Raw genomic sequence first — 22,713 nt, 5'->3', positions numbered from 1 at the left:
ACAGACTTGGTCTTTCCTGATCCTGCTGGAAGGTGGAGTGACAGATCTATCATCCCTGCCTGAGAAGCCCCCAGCTTTGCAACCACAAAAATGACCCGACAGTCACTCCTGGTTACAACATCCACTTGCAGTGGCCTGTGTCCNTAGAAGACATCCTCCATAGCCAAGGTTTGCCCACACCAGGCATACGTGTGTCCACTCCAGGCTGGGGGCCCCATGGCAGTTTCCACANCCCCAAGGAAAGGGGCAATAAGAACATACCCAGACTTAAGGGTTTCCTTAGTTAACCTGGGGGCTTTGTGGATGTCAGAGCAAGTTCTTCAACATAAAGCCTCATGATTAAAAAGACCCTGAAATTAACAGATGAAACACAATCNTCTAACTTGCTTACAGCACTGGGAAATCCNATGGCATCCAAGGATCANNCCAATGAGTCGGCACCTGGTTCAACATGCCTCTCACCGAGCCTGCTCGGGTCCCAGGCAGTCCGTGCACCATACCCAAGAACCCATGGGTCAGCCTGCTGCCCAGTTTCTAGGCATACTTTCATGGCCCTGATTTTCTTGGAGAACTGAAAGGCCGCCCTTCCTCTTCCTGTTCTGAGGCCACCGCGGCTTTCTTCACTGCATCACAGCTCTCAGGAAGCACTCCACAGCAGGGACAACCAGTCCTCAAGAGGGCTAGGGCCAAGTTTGAGACCAAACGGCTGCAAAGTCTGAGAGCTGGTGTCCTAACACAGGCCTGAAATGCAGCCGGAANGGTGACAGGAGGACCCAGAGTTTGAGGCCAGTCAGAGCTGCATGATATGAGGCCCTCCCTGTGTCAGAGGGAAGAAACTGGAGGGGCTTGAATGACTCTCAGCACAGCACCTTCTCCAGCTCTGTGAACGCTGGGCATGAGCAGAGTTCAGCAGCCACACAGCCCACCCAGTCTGCTGACTNGGTCTAGGACAAGGCACCCAGGGGGAAAAGGCTCTCCACTCCCAGGCCCATGACACTTCTTGATGTCTTGTGTAATTAAAGTAGAGTCGCACAGAGATGGTTTGGGAGGAGCCCTGGAATCTCAAGCTCCTCCTATGAGGGGATGTCTGCATGGTGACTGATTCCCTTTTTTAAAAAAAAATTTCAAAATAAGCTTTAATTAAAATATATCACTTGGCCCTTCCCTTTCCTCTCTCTAGCCCCCCCTGTGCCCTTCCTCCCAGCCTTCACATCCCCCACACTTACTCTCAAGTTCATAGCCTCTCCCCTTTCTGACTGTTGTCGACACTCGTGCATGATTGCATACATGTGTGTCACGAATTCTTGTGAGTGGACACAGCTTCTCTGATGAAGGTGGTGGTTGTGTTGCTTAGAGAACAGCATTCTGCATCCTTAGATCCCAGTGATGGCACTGTTTGGTTTAGTGCCTCAGCCTGAGCCTGTGGTGTTGGGTGTATTAGGAATGTACAATTAGTTGCATGTGTTCCTGGGTACAGTAGCTAAATAAAAGAGATCTCTTTCTCTAACTTTAGATATCCGGGCAGTCCTGGGGCAAGGTGGAGCATACCAGAGGGGTGGGAGAAGGATCCAGCTAGGTGCAGAGTCCTGGTGCTCCCAGTGGTCCCCAGCCAGGTAGCCAGCATGAGTGAGGAGCCTCTGGTTTTCTCATGCTAGTGCTCCGCCGTGCCCTTCTCTCTGTGTTTTTCCTGGTAAGAAATTAGACTGCGGTGTCTCACAGACTCAAGCTCATTTCCTGCCTTGCTGTCCATCAGTGTGAACCATGAGAACTGTCTTCTCTCCTAGTCTAGTGTATGTTAGCAACGCTTGTGGCCTGGCTACAGGAACCAGGGAGATTTTACACAAAAGCAGTTTTACCCAAGTGTCATTGTAGCCCAGGTTAGCCTTCAAATTTTTAAGTAGCTGAAGATGACTTTGGACCTCCTGCCCCTGTCCTCTCTAAGCCTATTTTTAGGTTTTATGAGGCCAGGGTTTTTTTTCTGCTGGGTTTTGACTTGTTTATTTGTGTATTTCTGGTGTATTAGCACTTTAGAAAAGCACTCTGGGATCCCCGTCTGCTTTCCTGGATGGACAGTTGAGTGGACAGATAGGTAGTTAGAAAGTTTGTTGAGAAACTTTCTCGGGGATACATTTAATGACCATGGATACTTTAGAAGGATACATTGATGAACCTAAGAGTGTAGCAAGGAAGTGGCCCCACAGGAGCAGCCAGCACATGAGTGAGAACTCGGTGACTAGTTCATGTGTAGTTTCAATAGCTTTAATAGAGCTCAAGGGTCTATTGTTGGGATCCTGAGACCACAGCAGAACCGTGAGAATGGTGAGAAAGCTGGTCTCAACACAACCAAGTAAATCTGATATAAAACTCGGATAATCAATCTAACATAAATACTTGTTCAAACACAAGGAGCCACTGTAGGAGTTGAGCACGCTGGCTTGGGTGATCCATCTAACACAAGTACTTCTTCCTATCATCACGCGGCCCCTCCCTGGGAGCCACTGTGAGAATCCAGCACACTGGCCACCTTAACCAGTCTCTCCCCCTTTCAATAGGTCTAGTCTGGCTGTTACCTTGGAGAGAAACAAGCCTCCACATCCCAGACAAAGGTTGGAGCTTGGATGGGAAGCACACTACAGTACCCACAAAGTCAGAAGGTACACTGCAGGGAGCAGCCACCACCTCTGCGGCCAGGAGGAGTGAGAGGAAAGTGCAGGCACCCTGGGTTGAAGTCATGTCGGCCCTGAAAGACATGAAGAACCTGATCTTTTCTGCCCTGTGGGACGTATTCCTCATGCGTTTGCTGATGGGGGTGGCCGTCATGCTGTACTACAGTAACTTCGTCTTGGCCCTGGAGGAGCGTTTTGAGGTACGGCCCAAGACCACAGGGTACCTCATCAGCTACACCAGTGCGCTGGGCACGCTGGCTGGCTTCGCTGTGGGGCCCATTCTACGGCTATACAAGCACAACTCATACATGGTCCTCCTGCACTCCAGCGTTCTCACCTGCCTGCTGCTGGTAGTCTACTCCACGACTGGCTCCATGGCCATGGTGGTCTTCTCCTCGACACTTCTGTCCTTCTCCACCACTATTGGCAGAACCTGCATCACGGACCTCCAGTTGAGTGTGGGCGGAGCCCAGACCAGCGGCACCATCATAGGTGTGGGCCAGTCCGTGACTGCAGTGGGCCGCATCCTTGCCCCCCTCCTCTCTGGAGTGGCCCAGGAGATCAGTCCCTGTGGCCCCCCAAGCCTGGGTGCTGCTTTAGCCCTGGTGGCTATTTTAATCATGACTCTAAACAGACCTCCCTTCAGTGGGGATGGGAGTAAGAGCCTCAAACGGGAGTAGGATTGGGACTACTTGGAGAAGCGGGTGTAGAGCCAGGCAACTCTGGGTCAAAAATGGGCACTTAAGAGACAGTGAGTGGTCCAAGTGTAGTTATTCCCACATGGCTGACCCCGGTCCTCATCTGCACAGGCATGCCACCAGACCAATCAGAAGTCAGCCGCAGATAGGGAAGTTTAGACTGAGCACAGCCCTGCCCCATGTCAGAAGCTTGCCTGAGAGGCTTGCTTCTCTTCCCACCTGGGCACAGTGGAGTTAACATTAGCTCGTAGGGAAAGGCAGCATGCTACAAGAGGTGGGAGCGGGAATGTGGAGAGAAGCCTCCGTGTTAATCGTGGACTGGTCACCTGTCTGGAATGTACCTCCCCATAATCCCAGAAGCCAAGCAGCTTCTCTGCCCAAATCCCAGAGACCAACCAACGCAGCTGCTTTATTTAAACCCTGGTAACATCAGATGCTGAGCCCTTTCCCCCAGACATTCAGATGCGCAGACCTCAATGAAGTCAGACCTGTGGGCTTCTCAGCCCCTGTAGCCATTTCTCATGGAGGGGAGAGGACCAGTGATGCATGATAGTTTTGATTAAAGTAAAAATTGCAGATTGCACTGTTTTTAATAGTTAACTGTACATGGCCCTTAAACCTACTGATTGCAATTAGGGTACACAACCTTTCCCTCCTCTCAGGAGTCAGACTGCACTAGGAACAAACAACTTTTGGGGCTGCCTTCTCTCCTCTTTGGGACTCAGGCACATTGGGCTTTGGATAGCCCCTCCAGAGCCCCAACTTCTGGGATCACAGACCCAGAATCCACATTCCATATAACCCTCTTGACTATTCCTTTAGTGTGCGATGCCCATTTTCAACCTAACACACATGTAATTGTGAGTGATTCTTCACTAATTTTTCATAACTCTAATGTTTACTGTTTATAAATCAGAAAAAAAGGGTGTTTTCATAGTTTTAGATGTTGTATGTGGGATAAACTCAAATATTTATGACTGTTGGAAGTATATTTTCCTCTCTGGCTGTGAAAAAACCAATTCACTTTTAAGCTGTTTCCACTCTGAATTTAACACAGGCGCCAAGAACTCTTAAGGGACCAAAGCGTGGTGCCGGTGGCCACATCCTCATACAGCATCTGAATGTCACAGAGATGGGCCCTAGAGCGACAGTGATTGGACTGGTGGTATGATGTCATGAAGTAAGGTTTCAGAAGTGCTTCTACCAAGGCTAGGCTCTCAAAGTCAGTGGACTTTTCTTTCAGATGCTTATAGAAGCCATGTTTGTATTCTTAAAACCGTAGCACTTTATTTTTTAAGTGAAACAAACTTAGACTTTAAAATTGATAAGATACACGGAGATACTGACAACCCAGAACCACCAGTATCTAGAGAAACACCCGTTACCCTATATTAGTGGCTTTAGGAATTTGTTAACGTGATGGTCTTTTTTCTGCTCTGCCTTCTGGTAGACAGTTGCTCACATCTCATCTTGGCTGGTGTCTTGTTCAAAGTGCGGTCCCTAGACCATCACGTCCTGGGATACGCTCATGCTCCAGCCCCAGCATATTCCTGCTGAGGGTCACTTTGAGGAGCCATGTAGGCAATTTGCTTACACAGAAAACTTGGGCAACCACTGGTCTGGTGAATGGAGTTTACATCATTTTATGGGGTAAAAATCTCAGGGAAATTAAATCTACTTGGTTAACGTGTGTGTGCTGTGTTCTTTAAATTCTTCTGCATAATGTCCCTAATCCTGTCTGAAGTGTCAGGTTGACGCTGCATTAACTTGTCCCTGAATAAGTAAAGATAGCCACCATATAGTTTAACCTGGAGTTGTATGTAAACTTGCTTTAGAAATGTGGAGTGTTTGTGAAGGGAGCTTACCCCAGGTAGATACTATGAACCTGGCCTCTCATGGAACTGTATGTTTCAGAAAGCATGGCTTTCCCACAGAGCAGAAAGCACACAGCTCAGTCTAGAGAGACAAGTAAAAGATGGGGACCGGGGAGCCATATTTGGAAGGCTTCAGCCGCCGTGACCTGAGCAGCATGAAGAGTGGTGCGCCTAAGTCCTTCCAGTAGCCCACTAAGAAGCAAGATAATGCTTGTTCTCTGTCTGCGTTATGCCACAACCCCCCCCCCCCAACACATACCTAACACACGGGGTTGAGAATCACTGGATAGAATAGGAAGCAGGGTGGGGGGAAGCAAGGAGCCCCAGTTCTAGCTGGGGAGCTGCTGGTGATAGGTAGGAGAACTCTGGCATTGAGGATGGCATTGAGATGCAGAGTCTTTTTTAACAGCATAACCTGGCAGGTCAACCATCTCCTGGCTGTGCCACACCCAAGAGTGTTTGGGCAGTACAAATAAGATGACAGTTAGTTGGGTGGGGAGAAAGGTGGAGATAAACCTGGGAGAAGTCATGGGAGTGGAGAAAATGATAAAAAAAAATACACTGAAATTCTCAAAGAATAATAAAAAAATATTTAAAACAGAATATGGCTATTTTTATCAAAACACTGAGCAATGATAGAAGGTAATTCTAGACTGCAATAGTGGAAAAAATTGTATTTTTATCAGTCAACTGAAACCCTTCTATCTTTTTTTTGTTTTGTTTTTTTCGAGACAGGGTTTCTCTGTATTGCCCTGGCTGTCCTGGAACTCACTTTGTAGACCAGGCTGACCTTGAACTCAGAAATCCGTCTGCCTCTGCCTCCCAAGTGCTGGGATTAAAGGCATGCACCACCACACCCGGCTGAACTTTTTTTTTAATAAATCATGGTTTAGTTTTATTAGTAGTAAAATTAAACTTAACAAATACCAACACATAGGACCCTGCAAATGTTAACAAAGTGTATTATCATAATCCTGCAAGTCTTTGTATTATCTATTTCATTTTTTAAAAAAATGAACAATACTGCTTTATTCTTGGCTGGAACCTTATACATTTATATATTCACTTACTCCTTTTAGAATTGGGGGTCACAGTCATATGTATTTATTGTGTGAAGCCCACATAGCATGAGGGCGGCAACAAACTTTGGGTAAGCAGAAGAATGACTCCTGACTTGCAGAGAAAACCTCACCCAGGTTTCCTGCAAATGCAATGTCTTAGTCAGGGTTTCTATTCCTGGACAAAACATCATGACCAAGAAGCGAGTTGGGGAAGAAAGGGTTTATCACCAATGGAAGTCAGGACTGGAACTCAAGCAGGTCAGAAAGCAGGGGCTGATGCAGAGGCCATGGAGAGATGTTCTTTACTGGCTTGCTTCCCCTGGCTTGCTCAGCCTGCTCTCTTATAGAACCCAAGACTGCCAGCCCAGAGATGGCACCACCCACAAGGGGCCTCTCCCCCTTGATCACTAATTGAGAAAATGCCTTACAGCTGGACCTCATGGAGGCATTTCCTCAACTAAAGCTCCTTTCTCTGTGATAACCCCAGCTGCGTCACGTTGACACAAAGCTAGCCAGTACAGACAGCGCAGCTTCAGCGTCGAACCTCAGCTGGAGCTACAACTTGGAAGTAGTTCGTGAACTCTAAAGTAGGACCCTAGAGCAAGCACAGTTTTACTGTGTGGAAACCCTTCTATCTTGATAAAGAAGAATCCCTCAGATATGATGGAAATGGAAGGTAGCAGTCAGAGACATGGGTGGGATCATCAGGGGTCAGGGATCACCTTCTGTCAGGCTTGTCTAAGACGCACTGCTGAGTGCCCTAGGTGCCCACAAACCGTAGGTTCATTCTAAGAACCAAAGAATATTTTTGGATCTGTAGCCAGTGTCAAACCTTACATAGCCTGTTTTCCCCCCTGAACAGATATCAGATTTTCCCATCTTCACTGCTATGATGAGTTTGGGATTCTAAAGCAAGTGCAGGGTGTACTTCTCTATCCTGCTTCCCAAGTTTACTAACAGGTTTATTCTTCTGTCCCAAGTTAAGAACATTCACCTTTGTGATAACAGGCTGACAGCAAGCACGTCCTAGCTTCCCTTTGGCAGAGCTAAGCTGCATTCTCTGAGCAGTGGGACCTAGAGGAACACAAACAATGTATGTCCACACAGTTGATGTAATAGCCAAGATGGCCGCTAAGTCCCTAGTTTACGAGCAGGACTACCATGGAATCAAGGCATCCAGTGGCATAACTGTCCATCACTCTGCCCACAATTGCGTGCATTTAAAACTCCTGTGTTATTTATTTTCAGAATTTTCACTTAATGTGTTTCGTATCTTGGCCAGAAATAACTGAAATTACACGAAGAGAGATTTCAGTTATTAAAGGAGGAGACAATTATATTCCATTCTGAACTGTTGGCGTTTGGGGCCATCAATTGTTCGGTATGTGTGTTGGCTTGTATATGCTTGGCCCAGGGAATGGCATTATTAGGAGTTATGGCCCTGTTGGAAGAAATGTGTCACTGTGGACATGATCTTTAAGACCCTCATCCTAGCTGCCTGGAAGCTAGTTTTCTGCTAGCAGCCTTCAGATGAAGATGTAGAACTCTCAGCTCGTCCTGTACCATGCCTGCCTGGATACCAATATGCTCTCACCTTGATGATAATGGACTGAACCTCTGAACCTGTAAGCCAGCCCCAATTAAATGTAATCTTTGTAAGAGATACCTTGGTCATGGTATCTGTTCACAGCAGTAAAACCCTAAGACAGTGTGGTAGCTTATCTAAATGAACTGGTCCCAAACTTGGTCATTGAAACAATGCCAGTCTGGTCTTTTCGACTAAATACTGGTTTTGGCTTCAGAGCCAACCAGGCAGTGCCAGTCAGTGTCACCCCTGACAGAGTGAGTGTCACCCCTGACAGGGTGTGTGTTCTTCAGTCACTGTCAGAGTACCTTTATGGGACCCTATCTTTGGAATGAATGGCATACTCAGGGTGCCACGTGATACCTGCTTTGAAAGTAACTTTCAAGCCAAGCATAAGCACTCAGAGATGCCCTGGGATGAAGGAAGAAGAAACAACTTGCATGGTGTGTTAGTCACATGTCCCGTGCCATGCGCTGATGAAGGCATATACATTGGTAGGTTCAAATGAGACTCTGCAAATCGTCTGGAGAGACAATGGTTGCCGTTGACTGGAAGGGGAAAGCAGTATTTCATATTCAGGAGCAGGCCGAATCCTTTAAGAGGATCTCTTTATGCATAACATTGAGGAGTCTAGTGTTATTCCTGTGATGAGATATTTGGGTCAACTATAATTCAAGGTTTTTAGTATTCTAAAATTCTTCTCTTCCACGAACTGCAGTCATCACTACCTGTCCAGTATAAGCAAGAATCAAATTGACACACTTGAAACTGGTGTTTTAACTAGGGGTGCTCTGGTGCTCCCATTTCCTGTGACATCGTTTGCACCAGACACATTAACGCAGCTTCAAAACATCCCTTTCTGTTTCAGACTGAAACTTTCATGGTCAGTTACAGTCATATTGTAAGAAAGTAGCCCCGTTTGAGGTGTGGTTACCTCAAGTCCTTAGAGCACACCTGGGGAGTGTTAAAATGGTGGTGGCCAGGCTTGGCTCCAGGTGTGCTCAGTTTGCACAGAGACACAAAGTTTCAGCTGAAACGGAAAGGGACACTTTGAAGCTGCGTCAATGTGTTACACATAGCTAGAGTGGCTGACCACTCTCTGGAGACGTGGGCTTAGTGGATTGCTTAGGAATTCCGGAGGAATGGGCTATGCGTGTGAGAGACAGAGAGCTACAGTGAGTGGTAGTCAATGACGTTCTCATTTTCTTAGACGAGAGATGCTTCCAAAGTGGTGTGAGATATATATATATATATATATATATATATATATATATATATATATATACATACATACATATATACACAATTATAGTCTTTTCCTGGACATGGAATGGATGTATCACTCAATGACTCCCAGCAGCAGCTGCGGTTACCAGTGAAAGACTTGTACACGACAAAGCCAGTGACAATTTCCGCATGGATGGGGGAGGGCCTCTACTGGCCTCCCTCCTTTCTGAGAAGCTCCTGGCAGACAGTAGCTTCGGAGAGAGGAAGACTGTGAAGCTGTGGGGCTACCTGTAGGTCTTCCACGTTCTGGTGAATAGCCACACAGCCATGCAATATGGTAAGTCAGCACTATTTGGTTCTAGTGGGTTATCAGAAATGAACAAGAGGAGGGATAGGAGGAATTGGGAAGGGTATTTTTTTTTTTATTGAAGAGGATATTGAGTTAGAGGGGGAACATAAGAGGTATATTCAATCACATTTTATATATGCATGTATAAAATTCTCAACAAATAAGGCAATTATGCTAAAACAAAAAGAGAAAACAAAACAGAAGCCCAGGTCACCAGTTTGAGCCCTAAGTTTGCCTTTTCAGCAAGGTGGGGGCTGTGCACCATCCAACTCTTCTATCTCCATGCCTACTGTTTCTGCATCTGCATTTCCAAGCCACTTGCTATGGAAGATGCAAAAGAAAAAAAGCCAAAAAAACAAAAACAAAAACAAAAACAAAAACAAAAAAAACAACAAACACAAAAGCCATATGTGGGTATTTCATGTCCTTAATCCCAGCACTCAGGAGACAGGGGTAAGCAGATCTCTGTGAGTTCAAGGCCAGCCTGGTCTATAGAGTGAGTTCCAGGAACAGCTAGAATTACACAGAGAAAACCCTGTCTCAAAAAAACCAAAAACCACCGTGCATCTCTGCCAAGCCTATGTAGATTTGTTTATCCAGTTTTTTCCCCCTAAACACCGAGAGGTACTCTTGAAGGAGCATGAGCATTTTAAGTGTTATGGGGGTCATCTCAAGATCCATAAGTATACAGAGGACATGCTCAGGTTCTGTGTAAACTGCAGTATTTTATACAAGGGTCTTGGGCCTCTGAATATTTTCATGTCCTGAAGGAGGTCCCATCTGTCTCGTCTTCTAGACAAAACAGAACTAGTAATGTGAACTTTGAACTCATTAGGACTAATGCTAACGTTCTTATGCCCAGTGATGAAATGCCAGTTTTAACCCCAAATGCAGAATGTGAGAAAACACAATAACTTCCTGGCTACACTTTTTCTATCAACACCCCCCACTACACAGAAATGGATTAAAGGAATTCCATCCCAGACATTTGAAGGCATATACACAGAACACAGGATTTCGAAAGTATTGGATTTGGTGCCAAGTCTTTTTCACTTGCTGACATCCCGAGGGCATCAGCTGTGGCTCTCACATCTGGGTCAGTTCACAGTGTCTTACAGTGAACAGGAAAGCTGTCAAAATTCTCCAGAACTAGAGCACTTTCATGGGGCCAGGAGATGTTTGGACAAGGGGAGTCATTTACAAAGGACTAGCTCTATACTTCAGAAGTTGACAATGCTATTGCTCTTGCAGAACTTCGTGTCTATATTAACCTTTTCTATTGTGACTGGAATCAAGTAATCATCAAAAGTAGCAACAACAGAGAAAAGGCCAACATCAAATTTATCTTACTGACTTTGTCATCAGATTAAAAAATTAACTGATAATTAAGATAAAACTACTTGGGCATTCCTTTACTAAAATTTATAGCATCACTCATTTATTAGGATGTTTCCCTTAGTGAAAACTGAATTTGTGTCCATTTAGCCCGAAATATCACCACATGCTGCCTCATGATTCTTCCTTCAGTTTCAGAAAGTTTATTATTCTTTGTAATATTTATTAATATAGAAAACCAGTAAAATTATATGTAAGTTATTTTCAACTTTTGTCTTCCTTGCCAGAAGTCATACATTGTTATTAGTATGCACAGTGATGTATTTTGGAAAACAAACATCATAGCATTTTATGAATTCTATTTCTATAGTAAAAATGCCTATAAAAGTTTTGGTTTCTTCTCAGAAGGAATACATGGTTTATAAAAATACAATCATTTAAAATGCAGATTGTTTTTGGCACAGAGTTCTAAGCATGTAGCTTTCCAATTTTGTTTTACATGGTTTCCCATGGATCCATCTTGGACTTCTGGGGTGGGACATGCTCTAACTGTGTGTGCATTATTTTCAGGCTCACATGATGGCCTAGCAGCCTCTCAAGACAAGAACACAAGAAAAGCTACGTTAATTGTAGTGGAGAAGGGGCCGCAGAGCTGCTCCTATGCTCACCCAGGCATGTCCCTTACCCTCTGTCCCGGTTAAGCTTGTTGTCAACTTGACACAATTTAGAATCACCTGGGGAAGAAGGAGTCTCAATTGAAGAACTGCCTGGATCAGACTGGCCTGAGGCCAGCCACGTCTGAGAAGATTGTCTTTTCATCTTATACTTCCGGGTCACAGTCTGTCCCTGAGGGTAGCCAGGGCAAGAACTGAAGCAAAGACAAAGGGGCAAGGTTACAAGCTTGCTTTTCAGGTTCATGCTTAACTTGCTTACTTTATGCAGTCCAGGTTCAGCTACTCGGCATGGTGTGGGTCCCAGTGGGCTGGGGCTTCCCAAGGCAATCACCAATAATGACAGTCTTCTGCCCCAGTGACTTTTAAGTCAGAGTGGATTATCACAACTCCTATAAAGCAAAACATCCTCCCAAGCTACTTTGTATCCTTTGTTGTGGCCAAAAAGATCTCTGGTAACAACTGTAGTACTGGCTTCATTTAAAATGTAAACCCAGGAAAGTGTTAAAGAAGAAATCCAGAAAACACAGGAGAAGTCAATAAACCTTCAGCTCAAGAGACATTGGTTTAAATATGAATCTTTAATAATAAATCTGCAGCTTAAGAGACATTGGTTTAAATATGAATCTTTTTAGTGATTGCGTCCCACCGTTTCTCCCTGCCATACTCCTAAGAAGTATTCCAGAGAACAGAATCTAATTTTTAATGACAAATTTGAGTCACTACATTATCAAAGGCGAAAGAGGTAACAAATTAAGGACTAGTGCAAAAAGTGCGGATTTACTCCAAAGAGCTTCCTCATCCAACGTCAAACTCGAAGACTCACCATTTCCTTCAACACTGGAAGGCGGTTTGTGTAAGTGTTGATCCTTCCCCGCTTGCAGCTCCGAATGCACTACAGGACAATTTTATTAAAGCAGGTGGTCATGGAACCCTAATGAAAGGAACCACCACCTCCCTTTCCTCCCAGCCCCACACAACATAAAACCCAAGCGGTCACTAGTGGCTGCCATGTCCACACTGGCCACAAGAGGTCCTCACTGGTAGGACTTCTCAGAAGCTGCCACCGAGTCTTTAAGCACTATGGGCTGATTTTTGCCCAAGTAAATCTTTCTGTACCTAGACAAAAAAAGGGGGTGTGGTGAGGTTCAGGTGGAGATTACCATGGAAAACACAGAAATGGACCAAGAGCGGTCTGAACCTCATTGTTTGAAAGTTGTACGGGGACTTCCGACCCACACTCTGAGAGTCACACCATTTCATGTGCCCTATTCCAACCTGTGCCCTATAACTGTCAGTCAAGGTCTCTTCTAAGGACAATGTTCTTCACCGAGTGGTCCTTCAGCTCAGCATGGAAATGGTAGGATCTGGAACTTGGGACCCACCTCTAGGAGCTGACCCTCACCCCCTTGGAAAAATATTCTCCACACTTTTGGTGTCATTCCCTTAAAAAAAAAAAAAGATCACTACAGATAAACATAAATAAATCTGAGGCATATTTGTAATATATTAAAATTTTCACCAACAAAGGCGCATTAAAATTTTCAAGTTCTGTCATTCAAGTTCAATAAAGGCACACTTTTTTTTTTTCTTTCAGGCCTTGAAAGAATACATTTACTAGCCAAAAGTCACAAAAGTCATTTTGTGGGACTTCCTCTTCTTGGGATAGATAAGCAGTGCTCCTCCCGGGAATCAGTGGCTTGACTCTACTTCCCAAAGAATGCCTCCAGGTAGAGGATTTTAAATGGATTCCAAGGTCGGTCAGGTTTGAGTAACAAGTCACAGCCATGCTAGCCCATTCACCCCAAGTCGTCATGGCTTTTCGTTGCCAAGGCGGCCTTTCCTGTTCCCGGGTTCTGACGCTCTTCGCACCAACCTTGGTGGGGGCTTGGGTGGAACGTCTTCAGTCAAACTGTCTTCCCTACCCCGGCCAAACTGTTGGTCTTTGGAGAGCAGGGGCTGCCTCAGCAACCCCGGTGTTTGGGTGCCCCCCTCTTTACTGCGGGGCACTGGAGAGACGATGGGGGGCACTCGCGCAGAACCCACGTCCACCTCGTTCTTCCATTCCATTTTGTAGGCCTGGGAGGCTTTCTTTGAGAACTGATCTGGCAAGAAGCGCCTGGTCCTGGGCTGCAAATTGAGCACAGTGGTTCCAACATCTGTGTCCGAGTCGCTGCTATTTCCATCTGTCACAGAATAGAAGGACAGCGTGGGCAAGCAGAGCGGAACAGAGATAGCACAGGTCACGGCAAAACCCCACCGAGTCCCATCCCCTCCTGGGGGAGTCTGGGGAAGGGGAGAGACAGAAATCTCACTCTAACTCCAGCTGAGTGACCTTGAACATCCGTGTCACAGGAGTGTGCCCGTGCTAATTTTGAAGCACTTACTTTAACTGCTAAATACATTTCCCCACTGACCCTATTTCATCCTTCCTCCTTTTACAGTGAGGTTGTAGGTCCAACAGATATATTAGCAAGTAAGTATTGGGGCCGGAATTCAGTCTGAGAAGCTCTGGCTCTGTCTTCAGCTGCTGCCAGGATCCTCCTAAGAGGGCTCAGCTCTGTCTCTGAGGCTGGCAAGCAACCTGACAGAATTTTCTGCTATTTAGACTCATCCCTTTGTCTGGAATTTCACGTGGATATTTGCGCTCTGTATGCCCGCAGAAGGACCCAAGCATCAATGTATACTTACTAAGCCCAAGGAAGAAGTTTGAGTAGACATTAGACCCCCTGTCTGGGGGCTGGAATTTATGGGAAGACCACTGATGGGAACCACCCCTTGCCTACCAGCTGGCATGACCAGAATTAAATGTTTCTGTCAAAACACAGGCAGGTTAACAAGACAGACAGTCACTATCTCGCCCTCTATTTCCCTGCTTCTTGTTTCTCAACTCTCCCTCCATTCCCACAAGTAACCTCTTCTTAATGAATGCAAACAAACAGAAACAAAACCAAAAAACTAAAACAAACAAACAAACAAACAAAACAGCCAAGCAAAGGTGCTTGCAAAAGGGTCTGAATTGTTGCCTCCCGTAAATTAGCAAAACGGAATCCTAACGTAGTGCTGTGGTTTACAGAGAAGAGCTTCTGTGTGTACATGAGATTATCATCAAAAAGGAGGTTATATCTATGGTCCACTCCATGAAAATACATTAGAATTAGTGTATGAACGTAAATGCTGTATATCTTTCTATTTACAACTTTGTATTTGCAGCTTAATACGTCCACAGTAGAAGGAATTGCCTTTGCTATAATTAAAGGATCATTCAGAAAACCACAGGATTAGATTACTTATACTATGCACAGACGTTTTGTCCAGTAAGGACGCAATGCTAACTCAGGGCAGCCTGTTGCTGCTTGAGCTTCACAAGGGATTGGGTTCATCCTCAACGAAGAAAACGAGACAGTTTCGTTTCCTAAGCATTCACAAACAGGCTGGAAGGCATCTCTGCTCAGGGCAGAATCCTTACCTGCATTTGAAACCTTCTTCTTCTTCTGCAGCTTCTCGGGAAGCTTTGTATTCTTAGGTAAGGATAAATACCGGGAGGTTGACGTGGAAGCCTGGGAAAGAAATAGAAGGTGTTACTGAGAAGACAGAAATGCCAGCAACTGTCTGCCGGAAACTACAGTTTCATGACAAAACTAGATTTTTAGATATAAAACGGGTGGAGCGATGCAGGCAGACTGATGGACCCTGTATATTTGAGGTAGGAGAATTGGGAGTTCAAAGGCACCCATTGGCTAGATAGGGAGTTCAAGGCTAGCCTGGGTTACATAAGATTTTAAGTAAATGAAACAAAAAGCAAAAGAAAATCTATAAAAGGATGAACCTGTCTTCTTAAGGTATGTCTCACATTATATTGCCTACGATGGCCTCAAACAGTTCTCCTGCTTCAGCCTTTCAAGCAGTTGGGGCTATAGGAGTATGGCTCTGTGCATGGTAAAAAGATTTTATTATTTGTTCCATCGCAGGGTAGCCGGGAGTCGGCCCTTGGCAGCCATTTCACCAGCAGTGCCAAAGATTCTTCCTGTCAGCTGGTGAGAGGAACAGCTGAGGGCTCTGCCCTTGGAAGTCCTGTGACTCTGGGGGCAGCCGTTCGTTACCCTGCGCTCGCGGTTTGAGCTGGTGTCCTTCCTGAGACTCTCCCGGAGGCTGTGCCGCCGGCGAATCAGGATCTCCTTGGCTTGCCTCTCACTTGTGTCTGCCGTCAGGTTGTGTCTGTTATAGGATAAGGTCTAAAATGACAAAAGCACACGGGACAGTTTTTACCAAAGGATCCATCGCTTCTCCTTGACTTTACATCTGTCGGACCAAACCAAAGTTGAAAGCCAGAGTCTCTAAGTTAACACTTTTTGAAACATTTTTTGAAAGGATTACTTTTTCTGTAAGTCAGCGAGAATGCTTTTCTTGACTGAAGGGTGTGGGCTTTGTAAATTTGAAAAAAAAAAATTTTAATTCACAAACACCTTGTCTGCTTGGTAGGCTTCTGCCATGATTGACAGCAAAACAAACAAACAAACAAACAAACAAAAATAAGCATCATTTTCAAACATATTCTCTACTGAGCCAAGATTGCAGCCATAAATGTGAGCTGTGCTGACACTTGGTGGCACCAACCCTTCTGACTAATTTCAGGGTTGTCATAGTGAGATGCTCTGTCACCACCAGCAACTTTCACCTCCAAATGAAGGCCCTCCACATCCCACGTTCAGCATAGTTAGCTGCTTCAGTTCATTTCCCGATAGAATCGGAATGAACATCTTGGGCGTAACCTGTGTTCTCCAACGACCTACGGGCCAATAAAAAGGTGACGAGGTTTAGATTCTACTTCTGTCTCGGGGAGATTACTACCTAGTTGGACATTTGAGTCTAATAAAACCATAAAAGCAAATGCTCAACCAGTCGCACTGCCTGAGCTCCGTGTGTTATCTGATCTACAGTAGGGCTGGGATACCATGGTCCTTGACAAGAACCTAAACCTAGGAGGCTACGGGCCAGATAACAGGAAGCAGGGGCTGGCTCTAAGTATAGAGAGATAGCAAGTAAACCCTGTGCAGGGAAAGGCTTGAGCAGAGAGTCTGTTGTTCCATGAGAGTCTGACGTGGGTGGATGGATGGAATTGTGTTGAATAAAGTGGAGCCTGGCAGTAGAGACTCCAAATTATCCTGGAAACAACGACCGTGGTTTTGTTTCATTTTAAACAGGAGGCTGCTGCCCTTGAAAGAGACAAAGAGAAAGGGGTGGTAAGGCAAATATGGATGAAATGGTGACAGCTAAGTCTACAGGTATAGACTCTGCAGAAATGGAGATGATCTCTGCCAGGCTGAGCGTGCCTCGGTTTCTTCATCTGTGAAATGGAGACAACAATAATACTGAGAGGGGCTCAAAGGAGTGAACACAAGCTGTGTGCTAAATGACTCTTGGCAAAGGGCAAGACTCCTGGGTGATTGGCATATTGTTAACATATCACCTGCATATTATTAGAATAGGGTGTTAACGATGGAAATACTGTAAAAGGAGCTCAGAAGACATGAAGAAATTCTAGCACTTTATGAGGAGTTGATTTATTTGCGCGTGTACTCTGTAGCTGTCTCCAGACACACCACAAGAGGGCACCAGATCTCATTACAGATGGTTTTCAGCCACCATGTGTGGTTGCTGGGAATTGAACTCGGGACCTCTGGAAGAGCCGTAAGTGCTTTTAACCAGTGAGCCATCTCTTCAGCCCTTTAAGACTTTCTTCTTAAGATAGTACTTTATTATCTCTATGTGTCTGTGTCTGTGTGGGGGCATGGGCACTGGATCCCTCTGGAGCTGAAGTTATAGGCAATTGTGGGTTACCTTGCTTGGATGCTGGAAATACAGCTCAGGTCCTCTCCAAGAGCTGAACACCCTCTTTCCTGCTGTGCTATGTGTGCCTCCAAACCCATATGTGCTTTAACATATAAGACAAGCAGCTCATCTGTTCAACCCTGGCCAGCACATCAGACTTTATCTGTAAAACCAGAGCATCAGAACCCCTGGGCCTCTGGTGCTTCAGCTCAGGTGTCTGGGAGAACTTAGGGAGTCTCCAGAATGGGATTCTGGGAGAACGGGAGCTGGGGGGATGTGACCCATGTGACACTCACCATGACAGATATCTACAGAGAAACTTACTCATGGAGCCCAGCTGGAAAGCCTGTTTTTAGCCAAAAATTAAGTATTCTGATGTATAAATTTTTCCTACCCGCTGACGGATTTGATAGAGATTCCGTGATAATATCTCTCTAATTTCATCCATTTCGCCTGGCGTGAGCTTCCTTATTTTCTCTTCACGGCAGTCACTGAAAATGGTTAGGGGAAAAAAAATAAGTATTTTACCTTGTGAAGTACTTTAGAATCATTAATTCCTGCTTTAGCATTATAACATCATTGCTTCGGAGTAACATATTTGTTTAAAAGGAGCAATTAGGAATTGCTCAGTATTTCCAAACATTGTGAATATTTTTAAAGTACTCAGTTTTACAATAATTAAGTTTCTAAAACTTATCTCAGTGATAAAATCATTCCTGTTAACTTTAACTGTATATGAGGTTACAGGGTCAACTATTATGTCATGCTTCCCCCATACCCAATGCCTTATGTTGTAGCCCAGGCTGGCCCAGTGCTCTCCCTCCTGAGACCTTGGCCCTGCGACACTGTGACTGCACGTACACATTGCCACAGACAGCTTCTCATGTGATTCATTTTAAAAGACTCACTCACAGCGTTATCTATTCATTATTCCTAGCAGAAAGTAATGCAGAATCGTCAGTTCCAATAGAAATTGAATTAGCACATGTCCAATTAGAAATCTAATTTAATTTATTAAGCCCCATCCAGGGAATCTGGATTGAATTCTTGCAGAGTGTCACCCAGGCCTTTATAGTGGCTTATACTCCCAAGGGGTCTCCAATGTTCAGCCATGGATGGGAACCACTGCATCCAGAAACCATGTGTGTTTCCCCAAGACTAAGTGCACTGCTGTGAGTACTTACTAAGGAAACAGATGCATTCTGGGTACAGTCATAAGAGCAAATCTAACACACCTTGAGAACAGCCCATTAGACAAGGTTAAGAAGAGTTTAACTCACTTTCTACTGGTACTGAACCTTCCAAAACTAATTCGACAAAGGCACAGACACCCTAAACATGACTGTGATTTTGGACTTTCCATTTCCAATATAACAAAACATACAACATAATATAACATAAACATGACAGGCATAGTATAACCTAGAGCTGTGGCATTTAACCAGAATCTAACTCTGTTTTGAGATCTTAATCCATCACTCTAGGATTTACATCAACAATATTATTACTATGCTATACCATACCACTATATTTTATTATATTATATATACATTATATATAATACATATAGCTTATAATATGTAATACTATGTACACTATATGTACTATAATGTATATTTTATATATGATAGCATATATATCATATATGATACACATTGCATAATATATACAATATTATGCAGTATATAGTATACACCATATATTATGTAGTATATAGTATATATACATATATAGTATGTTATATACTATAATGTATGTATGTGTATATGTATATGTTATTGTGTGTATTATACAATGCATATAATATATGATATATGTTATTATATAGCATTTAAAATTAATATATATATTACATATATAGTATATATACATGTATGTAGTATATACATATATATACTATAGTGTATACAGTATAGTGTTACTATAATACTATTACTATCACACATCTTGAACCCATACCAATGCATACTTATTACATTCGCTTCCCTTGACAAAGTGGTACTCACTTGAGAGATGCAAATGAGGGGACAGTGCTTATCATCCCTGTCTCTGCCATTTCAATGGCATGTTTTATCTCAAGCTTTTTATATAAGGACACGATGCTGGACTTGGGTTGGTTTTCCCGAATCAGAAGCTTCCGAAGGTATTTGTCATCAAACTTCTTAAACCTACAAATAAGTAAATCCAGAGTTTAAATTAATGAATACCTCATTGGATAAGAAAAGCACTCCAAAGTACAGAACTAGTCTTACCATATGTGTATTTTTATATATGCTTTTATGTGTGCATATATATGCATGTATATATGATGTAGCTAACAAGCGTCCAAACTCCGAGTGGAACTGAACTCCCTGCCCCTCCCCTGGCCTCCACCTGGGCAAACTCGTTGACATCCTGTGCAGTCTTTCTCTTCCATATTCCATGATGTGGGATGAAGTTCCCATGTCAAGTTCCTGAGTCCTAGTGCATCTGACCGAGACCTCATTTGGAAGACGTGGTCTTCACAAATGTGACTAAGGTGACATGATGTCATTAGAGTGGGGTCCCCTCAGTGTGACTGCCACACTGGTAAGAAGGACATCCTTAGACACAGACACTCAAGGAGACATGAGCATGAAGAGTCTCGGGGTGCAGAACTCTCTGCAAGCAAAGAGCAACACCTCTTTCCCTAAACTCCCAGGAACAGCCCCTGTTCACATCCTGTGTTTGACTTTATATTCCTCATAAAAGTGAGACAACGCATTTCTGCTCTTTGACCCTCCTATTGTGTACAGCTTCGTGATGGCAGCCCCGGCCAACTAACATTCCATGCCACTCGGTCAACGATCACCATCAAAATACAAACAAACGCCTGGTCACTTTTCAGCACCTCTAGTGCTGTCGCTATGGTTCCAGATGCTACTGTGCTTTTTCTTTTTTCCTCCTGGACTTCGATACTAATTTGGGAACCTACAAGGTGTCCCTGCCCCTGGAATGTGTTTTGAGCACAGGAACCAGAGTCTCTGGAAATGCCATCAGAATAGTAGCTACCGCCCACGCGGGGTCCCTTCCTACCTCTGCCCGTAGGCACCTGTACTCTGAGGGTCTGTATAGTCATTGTCCCATCTACTAGGAATGCTTTTTTTTTCCATAGCCTTTACATCACTCTGTAACATTCAGCCATAGTTATCGCAAAAGAACCTCAGTGAGCCAGACCTCTGTGTGCTATGTGTCCAAAGGCAACCACTCCCCCCTGTTCCCACTCCTTTGAACCTCATTTCCCATCTCCCTGTCCAGATGTATTATTCTACCCGACAGCTATCATTCTGTAGCAGGGTACGTAGTTTTCTTATTCATCTTACAGTCCATCTCTTGCAGTCAAAGGTAAAATCAGCATTATGGGGATTCTTGCCACCCCTATGCAGAGAACTGAGCCAGGCACAGTTTAAGCTTGTGCATTATAGACATATCTGTTGGCCCCAGGGCCTTGTTGTATCTAGATCTGCCAAAACCCAACAATTAGCTTTCTGTTATAGTCTAGATGACCTTTGCCTATTCCTAGTCACAGTGATTAATACCGTTACTGGTTTCGGTGAATTGCCTCCACCTGACACAATGGCCAAAGAGTCTTTCACTGGCACAATGACCAAAGAGGCTCGACACGGAATCCCAGATCCTGTGTGTTCACACTACCTTAGGCACACACCATCATGTCTACAAACCAAGGTGAACAGGATATAAATGATGTTGTCCTTAATTTACCTCCACCATGTGAGGCAAGCTCTGGCAGGATCAGCTAACTACCTTCCACCCTGCAGGAGCAAGAACAAGTCCAGCCCAGATGAGCCCAGCCCAGCCCAGCCCACGTGCAGCTTCTAGACTCACACAGGTTAATAATACATGACTGCTATTTTGATCAGCTGGCTTTGTGAATGTGGTTGTGCAACACCACATGCCAGTGTATAAGTAAAACAATAGGCAATAAATATTTGCTGAGAAAGAAATAGGTATATAACATTGATTCACCGTAGACCCAAAGAGGTTTACTGGCTGGCACGCCTGTGCCGTGAGGGAAGCCGACATTGGCCCACATTCTTGGCACTGCTTCTTTGTTCTGAGTGCTGGAGGGCTCTGAATAATTAAGGAGCCACCCTGAATGTGCTGTGCTAGTGGCCCAGTACTATTAGAAGGCCGGGCCTACTCTTTCCGATGTTTATTTTGAATTTTGTGCCAGGCTCACCGAGCCAGGATTCTTCGCAGTAATACAAGGCCTCTAGCACTTCTCATATGACTATGATTGCTTTAGATTTTTACCAGAGATAAACTAAAGGGAGAGTGACAGAGATGGGACTGGCAGCCACTCTGTCCCACATGGGGAGTGCCTGTTTTCTTATTGCTTTCTCCCTGGCTCGTTCTGTCAAGCTCCACACGGGTGTTGCCTTTCATATCATCGGAGCAATGTCAGCACTGTGTCACCTTTCATTCTCTTCTCAGCTGATCAGATCAAGCGCCTCAAGAATTCTCTGCTAGGGCCAATGAGGTGCTGTAACAGCGAGGCTTTGGAATAAAGGAAAGATACCCAACACGCTCAGAGCACAACTTCTTTTTGTCTGTTCCTTTTTGATGGTGTCCATGGCTCTGTACACACCTGAGAGGAGATTCATAATTGATAGGAGAACAGCTTGTGTCAGCACCCAGGGTCCCGTATCCACTTTCCTAAGGATTGGGCAGGTGACACTCAAGAAACTGTTTTGAAGTTTGTGTGGGAATGGAACATGGGGTTGTAAAATGCTGTGGATTAATTAAAACTTTTTGGTTGCTGATGAACAGCATCATGGAAAAGCCACATTTGCTTCCAGAGACAAGCCAGACATGTCAGCGCTCCTCTTGTTCATGCTCACAGTCCGCCTACGGCTTCCTTGAAAGGTCTGCCTGAAAGATGTTCGTGGACCTCAGAGAAATATGGATTTCCTCTGACCTTTGCCTGCATCCCTCTTCAAACCCACATGATCTCAGCCTCACCACCCCCTTCTTGGCACTGGTTGCGGTTTTTTGTTGTTGTTGTTGCTGCTGCTGCTGCTAGTTTGATACAAACTAGTGCTGTCTGAGAAGAAGGAACCCCAATTGAAAAAGTACCTTCATAAGACTACCATTTTCCTGATTATTGATCAATAGAACAGAACACCATCAACTGTGTGGGTTGTGTCACTCCTAGACATGTGCTACTGGGTGGTATAGAAAAGCAGGCTAAGCTAGGGACAAGCCAGGTAGCAATGCTCCTCCAAGGTCTCTCCCTGTTCGTGCCTTGAGCTCCTGCTTTGAGCTCCTGGCCTGACTCCCTTCTCATAGTTAACTGAAGCTGTAGGATGAATGAATCCCTTTCCTCCACAGGTTGCTTTGGGTCCTTGTCTCTGTTATAGCAATAGAAAGCCAAAT

General features: G+C 44.7%; 2 protein-coding genes across 2 annotated transcripts in view; one reads left to right on the top strand and one right to left on the bottom strand.

Annotated features, from left to right (window-relative positions):
* Mfsd9 (major facilitator superfamily domain containing 9) overlaps nucleotides 1–5,040 on the top strand; it is a 19,802-nt gene extending 14,762 nt beyond the window's left edge. The window contains exon 6 of the mRNA XM_021198922.1: nucleotides 2,553–5,040. Coding sequence (XP_021054581.1) covers nucleotides 2,553–3,346 — 794 coding nt within the window. The 3' untranslated portion in view covers nucleotides 3,347–5,040. The remainder of the gene's footprint in view (nucleotides 1–2,552) is intronic.
* A 6,845-nt stretch (nucleotides 5,041–11,885) lies between these two features.
* Nucleotides 11,886–22,713, bottom strand: part of Slc9a2 (solute carrier family 9 member A2) — an 83,340-nt gene continuing 72,512 nt past the window's right edge. Inside the window, exons 8-12 of the mRNA XM_021198239.2 lie at nucleotides 19,305–19,466; nucleotides 17,693–17,789; nucleotides 15,570–15,701; nucleotides 14,936–15,026; nucleotides 11,886–13,652 (exon numbers count right to left, since the gene is read on the bottom strand). Of these exons, the coding sequence (XP_021053898.1) occupies nucleotides 13,279–13,652; nucleotides 14,936–15,026; nucleotides 15,570–15,701; nucleotides 17,693–17,789; nucleotides 19,305–19,466 (856 nt within the window). The 3' untranslated portion in view covers nucleotides 11,886–13,278. The remainder of the gene's footprint in view (nucleotides 13,653–14,935; nucleotides 15,027–15,569; nucleotides 15,702–17,692; nucleotides 17,790–19,304; nucleotides 19,467–22,713) is intronic.

Source organism: Mus pahari, chromosome 5, assembly GCF_900095145.1.
Source record: "Mus pahari chromosome 5, PAHARI_EIJ_v1.1, whole genome shotgun sequence".
NCBI lineage: Eukaryota > Metazoa > Chordata > Mammalia > Rodentia > Muridae > Mus > Mus pahari.
Note: the sequence above shows the minus strand (reverse complement) of the source record. Positions and strands in the feature narration are given on the sequence as shown.